At 41.1% G+C, this 10,288-nt stretch overlaps 1 protein-coding gene across 1 annotated transcript; it reads right to left on the reverse strand.

The window, feature by feature from the left end:
• Positions 1 to 3,796: 3,796 nt before the first annotated feature.
• LOC309821835 (growth-regulated alpha protein-like) lies at positions 3,797 to 5,811 on the reverse strand. Its single transcript, XM_082653348.1, has 4 exons — positions 5,677 to 5,811; positions 5,459 to 5,582; positions 5,273 to 5,356; positions 3,797 to 4,528 (listed from the first exon to the last, which is right to left on the reverse strand). The coding sequence occupies exons 1-4, from the start codon at positions 5,765 to 5,767 to the stop codon at positions 4,513 to 4,515; spliced, it is 315 nt and encodes a 104-aa protein (XP_082509474.1). The 5' UTR covers positions 5,768 to 5,811; the 3' UTR covers positions 3,797 to 4,512.
• Positions 5,812 to 10,288: the final 4,477 nt, after the last annotated feature.

A 10,288-nucleotide genomic window follows, 5' to 3' on the forward strand; every position in this document is an offset into this window, starting at 1 on the left:
TATTGATACACTGCCACTTTACACATGACCTCAATAGAATATCTCACTTGCCTTCACCAGGGGAGAAATCATTGAATTGTGTCTAGAAAGATGAAGAAAAGCTCAGCACACAGAGAAAGCACTGATAAACATTGTAGACAGAATCATGCTCCACGAGGCACAGCCTTGCGACAGGGAATGGCATATTAGGAATTAAGTTCCACATGCAAGAATATTGAATGACTTTGTAACATTCAACTGATTGATGGGTTCTTGGCCTTCATGCCAGGCAACAAGCTTCCACAATGAATCAGAAACCCTGTTCAGACACAATCTTAAATTCCTTGAGTCTCAGTTCTCTATGTTCCAAGTGGAGGTGATCAAACTATATATCATCAGTGTTTGTAGCCAACGATGATAATAAAGAAATACATATACAAACATAAGATTAAAATGTTTGAAGAATCAAAATAAAGGAGGAGCTTCTAACTTGGAATTACAGTTTAGGATTTAATGGGATTTAAATGTTATTATGGAATTTGTCAAAGCAATTGTTTAGGTCTTCAGGGAGCTTCACTTTCAAATATGGGTCTGTAATTTGAGAGCTTTGACTCAATGCCAGATTGATAGCATATTTAATTTGTAGTAATTTCTAAATTCTTAATGTTCTAAGATGATCAAATTCTCAGGTTTCTAAGATAATCTATTATAATACCATGATCTTCCAGCTGCTCTGAGGGCTGTATGTATAAGTTTGTAAGTCACATTAAATACTCCAATTTGAATTGTGTCCTGTATTTCTCTCCTCAAAAATAATTGTTTATTCTGACACAGATACCATATACTGTACTAAAAATAGCAACCATTAGTTGAGTATTGCTTTATGCCAGTACTACTCTACATGCTTTTGGTGTACATTCTTGAAACCTTACAACGATGTTACAAGGCTTGTTTTTATTTTATGGATGAGGAAATTGAAACTCAGAGAAGGTGTAATTTGGCAAGGTCACAGAAAGAGGAAGATAATTTTTTTTCTTTCAAGTGTGTTTGGCCACAATACCCATAACTTTATTTTGGTCCACCCTGCGGTGGCTCATAGTGAGAAAAAGCTTGAGAAGCAGAGGGAAACAGTGATCCCACAACTTGTTCCAGACAATGCTAGGGTCAGAGGTCAAACCACAGGCCTTTGAAGGTGTGTGAACTGGGCTAACGTTCAAAAGCCTTGGTTCTCTCTCTTGTTCTGTGTTTAGGCAGCTCTACAAGGGCACTGGCTGGGTGGTTCTATGCACTCCTTGCCGGATTTGTGGCCCATTGAGCAGATTTCTCTGAGCTCTAACCCACTGCTATGGGTGCAGGTCCACTTCATCTGTTCACAATTGCCCAGACCATCTCATTTTCTTTTCACGGGACTGCTAAAAGTAAAAGGCACAATTCAAGAGTCCTGCTGCTATCACTCTGAAAGCAGAGGATAAAATGTTTCCACGGGGTCCCACACACATAGATGAAGATTAGTCCCAAATGTGAGCTGGTGAACTTAACAAGGCACTAGCCTTTCCCTCCAAATGCTTTATGGGAAACTTACAATAAAACAAGACCCTTACCTTCTAATTTTCCTGTTGCAGCATAGAAAACATTGCCCCATCTTGCTTTCTAAAATCTCTTTCTCTCCTATCTCTCACATCCTGTCAATTTTTGAAAGTCTCCTGAGGATATCTCAAGAGAACTCTCAAGTAAGTAGTCATAATCAGTGAGTGGGATCACCCATCATTCCTCTTCTTCTGCTCTGGTTTCTTTGCCCAGGAAACCTCAGGCAGTGCTGCCATTACTGTTTCCTGGTGGCTTCTCAAGGTTACATGGTCCTACTGTGTCATACTGTTCTAAGACTGATACGCTCATGCAGCGAACATTTCTTTCCTGAGCTCATCAGTCTTTGACCATCCTCTCAAATACCCCTGTTCTCCACTTCCTAGCTTGATGTTCCCAGTGGAGGGCTGCCTTGTACTCCAAACTCTCCCAGACAATTTAATGGGATAGCCACTCTTGCCATTTCTGCTTGCTCTAGGATATGTGTTGATATCTGCGAGAGCAAGCCAGAAGACCAATGATAAATGTAGACCCAGAATTTCCTCCTGCTCTTCCAGTCATTCACATCTTCCCTCCAGATATATGATAAATATATTTTGGTTCACTCTGAAGCTTTGCAGTAGCAGCCTGGAGAAAATACCTATATCTGCTTCTCCTTAACTTATAGACATGAACAGTAGTTGCATTTATTGAACATTAGCCAGTGCTGATACCATTCTGGTTTCTCCCAGAATCTCCAACACCACTCCTATAATATGTATAAATACATTTTATTAAACAAATCAAAAATACTTTTAACAGTGAAATTCAAGCACCCTGAATTCAGAAGGTTGAATAATAAGTCCCCAAATATATCCTTGTCCGAATCTGCAGAACCTGTGAGTATGTTACCTTACATTGTTAAAGCAACTTTGCAGATGGGATTAAATTAAGGATCTTGCAATGGAAAGATGATCTTGTATTATCCTGGGTGGCCTGATATAATCACACAGATTCTTATAACAAGGATGTAGGAAGAGTCAGAATCAGACAGAAGATAATGTGACAGAGCAGATGGACAGAAAGAAAATGTCAGGGAGGAAGAAATTTTCCTCTGCCCTCCTAAATTCTTCTGGCTGGTCTAATAATTAAATTGATGTGAGATAGATTAAGAGGAGAAAGTCAAACAAAAGTTTAATAGCATGTCTACATGGGAGAGACCCAGGAAAACTGAATTATTTCACCAAAATAGCCAAAGCCCTCACCTTAAATACCACCTTCAGCTAAAGACAAGAGAGGATGTTGGGGGTAATGGTAATGAGACTTCAAAGGGGAGGAAAGCAATTTACCTGGAGATGGAAAAGCAAATGTTTGGCAAACAATATTTGCTGGCCCAGGCAGAGACAATCGGGCACAAAGTAGACTCTGATTTTTAGGCCCTGCTTAAAGAGTTTCCCTCACCACCCCTGGCTCACATTGTTTATAGATATCTCTGGTGATACCTCTATTCTAGGAGCAGGTGCTTTATCTAAATTCTTTCAGGCAGTTAAGAGAGAGGTTACAAGAAAAACTTTTTGAATCTTCTGTTTGTTAAAAATAATCAGCAAAGAGACACATTTGTTGGGGTAGGGACAAAATTTGCTGCCCTAGAAAGAGATCTGAAGAGGTTAGGTTGATGGCTTTGCTATGTTGATGGCTTTGAAGACACAGGAAGATGGCCATGAGCTATGATATACAGATGCCCTCCGGAAGCTAAAAGGATCAAGGCAATGGCTTCTCCATTGACTCCAGAAGAACCTCCTAGGGCGTCCAGAAGGAGACAGCCCTGCGGACACCTTGACCTTAGTCCAGTGGAACTAATTTTGGTCTTCTGACTTCCAGAACTGTGAGAGAATAAGTTCGTATGCTTTTAAATTACTGAATTTGTAATAATTTGTTACAGCAGCAATAGAAAATCCAAGTGCTGGGTACGCAGGAGGGGAATAAAAGTTCAAGAAGTACAAAAGAGAGCTTCCCTGGTGGTGCAGTGGTTGAGAGTCCGCCTGCCGATGCAGGGGACACGGGTTCGTGCCCCGGTCCGGGAGGATCCCACATGCCGCAGAGCGGCTGGGTCTGTGAACCATGGCCGCTGGGCCTGTGCGTCTGGAGCCTATGCTCCGCAATGGGAGAGGCCACAGCAGTGAGAGGTCTGCGTACCGCAGGAAAAAAAAAAAAAGAAGAAGTACAAAAGAAACCTAAGCAAAAAATTTTTGTAAAGGGCTTTATTTTCATGATATTTATAAAAATACGTTAATAAATATTTAAACTTCTCTATTCCAAGACAAAGAAAAATACTGCATAATTAACACGAAACAACGCATTATGCCTAACAAGGAAGACATAAAATGTCCAAGGGATATTTAGAACATTGTCATTTTTAAAGTTTCAGCATCAGAAATGTTGACGGTGAAATGATTTCCGTAAATAGATCGTCAGCAACTGACCATCTTCTCATCAGTGCACAAAGTAAATGTACACATTCATTCCCCTACCTTAACAGTGATCTATTTATTTGGATCCCCCGCTACTGTCTCCAGCTTTTATCACCATGGATGGTACAGTGTGGTATCCGGCCAAAAATAAACCACAATAGTTTTATGAATGAAAAACATTTAAAACACATCACCTTCAAATAAATAATAGTCAGCACTGAATTAACTTTGATTTAATGTAAAAATGACCTTTTAAAATAACAGTACAGAGAATTGCCAAACACACTCATACCTTTTAGATAGAACAGTAATATACAGGCTTTGAAAAACAGATAAATAAATAAATACATATGTAAATAAATAGAAGAACTCTCATAAGAAACAGGCAAAAACATTAGACGCAGTCCAGGTGGCCCCAGGAGCTATTTGTTTTTCTTCTTTCACTTTGATTCCACTAAGGCTGCAGTAGTAGCCAGTAAGCTCTCTCCAGCTCTCTAGATCAGTTGGCACTGTCCCTGTGATGAGAAAATGGGTAGTTAGTAGGACCCAAAACGTTGACCTCACAGCCCTGCACCAAGTGGTTGCTACCTAAACCACTGCTGCCCTGTGTGGCAGAAAATGCCAGGCTCTTAGATGCTGTTTAATTAGGAATAAGGAGCCTGTGGTCACAATCTTATTATTATCTTCAAAACGCCACAACATAATGCCACATTGGGCTGAAAAAAGTACATGCATGACATCACTTAAGCCTCATAGCAAACTCCATGAAGTAGCTATTATTATTTTCCCCATGTTATTGAGACTTAAAGAGATTAAGTACTTTCCCCGAGGTTATAGGAATATAAAGGGTGGAATCTAGATTCGCATTGGGGAGGAAGGGGTTGGTCTCACTACAAATTCCCTGCTCTTCACCCCTAAGCCTCAGAGGGCGCATTGTCCAAAACCAAGGGTTCTATTTTCAGGGCTGAAGGCCATGAGAGACTGAGGTAAACAATACCTGTTCCTTAACAGGTAGGAAGCTTTTTCGCATCGTTGGCTAAATCTACTTCATCTTTTAGGAACATACATTTACCCAGACTCATGACAGGCGGATGAGGATGGAAGGCACTAGAAATATCCTTCTGACCTTAACAGCAAATTTAATGGTGAAATTATAATGACTTTCAGCCCTGCAGCTAAACCGTGGGTTTCTCTGATAGAAAAAAAAGGAGGCAGATGACTGACTCTAGTCACACGTGTGAATAAAACCCATAACTCACTTGTTTAGCATCTTGTTGATGATTTTTTTAACCATGGGAGCTTCAGGGTTGAGACAAACTTCCTGACCAGCCTTGAGAGTGGCTCTGCAGAGAGAAGGGAGAATCCACGTGAGGTCGGGCTGGGGGTCGGGCTGGGGTCGTCGGGAAGGCGGGGGTGACAAGCACAGCAACAGCGGCGGCACTTACACGACTTCCGTTTGGCCGCAGTGGGGTCCCGGGGGCGTCACCTTCACGCTCTGGATGTTCTTGAAGTGAATCCCCTGCACGGTCTGCAGGCACCGGCAGCGCAGTTCGGTGACCACAGGCGCCCCTGCGGGGAGGACAGACTCGGTTAGGGGGCTGTCCCGGGATGGGCCCCCACCCGCCCCCGTCCCGCCCTGGGGGTGCCGGGCGCCGGGTCGCACCTGCTGCGCGCCGGCCGGCGGCCACCAGGACCAGAAGCAGTAGCGCGGCGCGGAGGAGCCGGGCGGCGGCGGGGTTCGCGGCGCGGGCCATGGGGTTCAGCTCGGAGGGTCGCTGCCTGCGGCGGGAAGGCGGGCTGGAGGGCTGGCGGAGCGGATTCTGTGGCTCCCCGAGCCGGGCGAAGCCCTTTTATGCCGATCGGACAGGGGCTGGCAGCCCAGGGCCAGGGAAATTCCCCGACGCACTGGCGTTCCCGGGTCCGGAAGGAGGGTGCGGCCCCGCGGGCCTCCCGCGTAATCCGCGCCCTCGAGGAGGACGTGGGGTGTCGTCTCTGCGCCGAAATCCCTGCAGGGGGAGTGAGTCGTCTTGCAGGTGGTGGTGTCACATCTTAGAGGAGAACAGGCATCATGAGGGAAGGTAGTTAAGACTGAGGGGATTAAGGCGACGGAGGAGGGAAGCAGAGAGAACTGGTTTTTCTTTTTTTTTTTTTAAGTTATTTCTGAGATATACATTTCAAAGTCAGAACTGATTTTTCATGTGTTACGCATACGTATCTTGGGGCTTGATGATTTTATTTACGTCTGCATAAATACACTCTGTTAAAACACGTCATCTCAAATTATTCATAAGAATGTTCCCTTATTTCCTGGTATTTACACACAAATCAATCAAACTTGGTGTCATATCATCCCGCAGTGGTGAGGGGATGACCAGGATCAAAAGTTTAATTCAGTGTTTAAATTAGAACAAAGTGTCACAATGCTACAAAGCTGCTTTCCCCTGTGAAATTTTGGAACTTCCAGAGCTCGAGTAAATCCATGAATACCACCTTTTTTTGTGTAGAGGGTGTTAATTAATCCATGAAATAAGGAGCGGGTGGTCATTTGGAGCTGTTGCAGGGAGGGAAAGCTGCGTGGGGCTCACAGGTACACAGTTTCTAGTTTTATCCAAGAACAAAATAGGTCATAGGAATCAGGAGGGGATGCCTAGTGTGAGTCGCACCCTTTGCTCATCTAAGCACAAAAAACATATGTTCCTGTGAAGTATCTAAGAGCTAGATCGTGAATTTAATACCATTTACTTGTTTTACGATCACAAATCTCATTTCATTTCCATGTTATATGGACTTTTCTGCTTCCAGCGATTTGATTTCCCTCTAGAGAAGTAATTGCTGTCATATTTTATTTTTTTCTAATTTCTAATAAGACATTTCAACCTGTTAACTGGAGAGTTTATTATTGTGTAGTTTATTTTTCACCCTTAGTTTTAATGCCCTTAAAGACATTTCAACCTGTTAACTGGAGAGTTTATTATTGTGTAGTTTATTTTTCACCCTTAGTTTTAATGCCCTTAGTTGGATTATACTCAGGTAGGTTTCATATGTGAGAGGTGTGGGGATACCCAGTGGGAAGCAAGAGCAGGGAGGGGATGCTCCAGGGGTGGGTAGAGGCACAGAGCAGAACTCTGCTCCAGACTGCCTGGTGCATGACATTTAAACTGCCTGTGCCTCAGTTTCTCATCTGTAAAATGGAGATTAAGGGTAGTATCTACTTCAGCGGGTTGTTATGAATAAATGTGTTAGCATTTGAACACACCAGTACATATTAAATGCTATAAATAATTTTTAAATAAATAAAATAGAAATTGCTTTTTCTGTATTACTAAGCTGAAACTAACCTAGGGATAAAATCTTTGTACAAAGAGAAAAGAATTATTGAAAAAAACAAAACAAAACAAAAACTCCTCCAATATAAAAGGTTGTTTTTTTCTTTTTGTTTTTCTTAAGAGAAAACTTAGAATGAATTTTTTTGTATCATCTAGTTTAATTGCTGGGTAATTTCATAATTCTAGTTTTAGTCATTTCAACTACAAAATGTGAATAAAAGTAAAGATGTTCCATCTTGATTATTAGAAAAGAATATGAACAAGTAGATTATAAATAAAGATTTGTCTTTACATTTATTTTTTGTCAGTAATCATCTGTACAGTCCTGAGAAAAAGGACAGGAAATTAAAAAAATTTATTTTAAAGAGTAGGGAATGAAAGATGATCTAAAGTTTATAAAATATGAGTAACAACAATAATTGAGAATCTGTTTAGATATTATTGTTATTTTTTATTTTCTGGGATTCTAATTGGAATACAGTTGACGCTTGAACAACATGGGCTTGAACTGCACAGGTCCACTTATATGCAGATGTTTTTCAATAAATATATTGGAAACATTTTTGGAGATTTGTGACAATTTGAAAAAAACTTGCAGGCTAACCGCATAGCCTAGAAATGTCAAAAAAATTAAGAAAAAGTTTGGTATGTCAAGAAAGTATAGAATATATGTACATGTTAGTCTATTCCTACATAGGCATAAGGTGAGTGATATTTAATATAAAGTTAATGTGTTAGTTTTCTTCCTGTTTTATAACTTTGCTTTCATTACATTACCTTCATTGCATTACCATACAGTATGTCTTTCTCTTTCTTAATTGGGGAAACTATGTATAAGGCTATCATCACAGGTAAATTTTTTTTTAATTTAACAATATTTCTAATACTATGTTATGAATATGACTGTAATACTGTAGGCCATAAGATTGTTATAATGGTTCATTCATTAGTGTATAGGCTAGGCAACTGTGAAGCAATTGTAACAATTACACTAGGCTACCACAAAGCAATCACATTGCTTCTTCATTATTAGTGAATTAATTATTATATCTGAAATAAATATGAATTTCTTTTTTACATTATCTTTCATTTTTGATGAATCATGTTAGTAATACGTATAACATCTATAGTGTTTTGTATTAAATAAGGCAATATTGATGGAGGTACTGACAGATGATTCATCTTATAAACATGACTTAAACTTACAGTATCAATAAATACAGTACAATAATGTAAATGTATTTTCTCTTCATTACGATTTTCCTAGTAATATTTTCTTTACGGTAGCTTACTTTATTTTAAGATACAGTATATAATACATATACAAAATATGTGTTAATTGACTGTTACACACTTTCCGCACTTTCACTGCCAAGGGCGCGGGTTTGATCTCTGCTTGGGGAATTAAGATCCCACAAACAGCAGGGTGTGGCCAAAACAAAACAAAACAAAATTTAAAAATTAAAAAATAAAAAGCAATAGTGTTCTGAAACCTACTAAAATAATCCAGTTCTTTCTTGTTTTAACAAGCATCTTCCCTAACTACTTGTTTTATAAGCTGAATGGCAGATGTATATGCCCAAACTTTCAACTAATACAATCACCAATTTAAAAAATATAGAGCCAACCCTAAAATAAAAACACAGGTTGCTAAATTTTATTTTGAGCTACCGTATTTACCGCATCTTGCAGATTTGATTGGCAGTATATAATCTGCCTTTAAAATCCAGAGTTGCTGCTGTATCCCGAGATGGTGGAGCAGCAGGAATGGGCAGTACCGTCCTGCTCTCCCCACGCTGGCCTTGGGAAGTTGTGCCTACAACTGCTAACGCTATTTTGTCACAATTACTACTTTGAGTAGAATGAGTCTGGCTCCGAGGGGAGAAGAGGGAAGATGTTGGAGCAGTAAATCCCTGGATCCATCCCTTCTTCACTCCACAGCGTTTCACCCAATGTCAATGTCATCCACCTGGTCCAGTCTCTAGTGCATTTGTCACTTCTGCCTGCCTTGAGCCCCTTCCCACTGCTCCTGGTTACAAAACCTTGGCTTTCCTGTGGGAAACATCTTTTCTTCCTCCCAATCTGGGTAGCTCAGGTAGGGTGACCCTGCTCCAAAGCTCCAGAAGTGAGCTGATGACTGAAAGTAGTATTGGTCAGTCCTTCCAGTTTGGGTCCAGCCCCCAGCCACTCTATAGGTGCAGGGGTGGGTGAGTGACCTAAGCCTAGTCAAGTCGGAAAAATCACTGGGGGACTTCCCTGGTGACACAGTGGTTAAGAATCTGCCTGCCAATGCAGGGGACACGGGTTCGAACCCTGGTCTGGAAAGATCCCACATGCCACAGAGCAACTAAGCCCGTGCGCCACAACTACTGAGCCTGTGCTCTAGAGCCCGCGAGCCACAACTACTGAGCCCATGTGCTGCAACTACTGAAGCCCCCACACCTAGAGCCCATGCTCCGCAACAAAGAGAAGCCAACGCAATGAGAAGCCCGCGCACCACAACGAAGAGTAGCCCCTGCTCGCCGCAACTAGAGAAAGCCCGTGCGCAGCAATGAAAACTCAACGCAGCCATAAATAAATAAATAAATTAGAAAAATCCCTGGGGTCCTTTTTGTCAAGAAATTGCTTTTAAAAAAAAAAAAGCGCTTGCTTCCTGTTGGGTTATATCTAGTAGAACAGAAGCTTAGAGCTTTGCCAGTGGTTGAGAACAGGTTGCCTAAAATGAAGCCAGCATAGAGAAAAGCAGCCTAATCTAGAGTGAGATTGTTACTGAAGAGAATTTTTGAACTGCAACACCAAGCTTTATCGCATCTACTCATCAGTCTTTTAGTTTCATAGGTCAAATGCTTCTCCTCTTCATTAAGCTAATTTGAGTTAGGTTTTTGTTACTGACTCCACTTATGCTAGTTATCTTACTTATCTTACACCTAGGAGGGTGTTTCAACTCAC

The sequence above is a fragment of the Grampus griseus genome (genome assembly GCF_964374135.1).
Source record: "Grampus griseus genome assembly, chromosome: 4".
Classification (NCBI taxonomy): domain Eukaryota; kingdom Metazoa; phylum Chordata; class Mammalia; order Artiodactyla; family Delphinidae; genus Grampus; species Grampus griseus.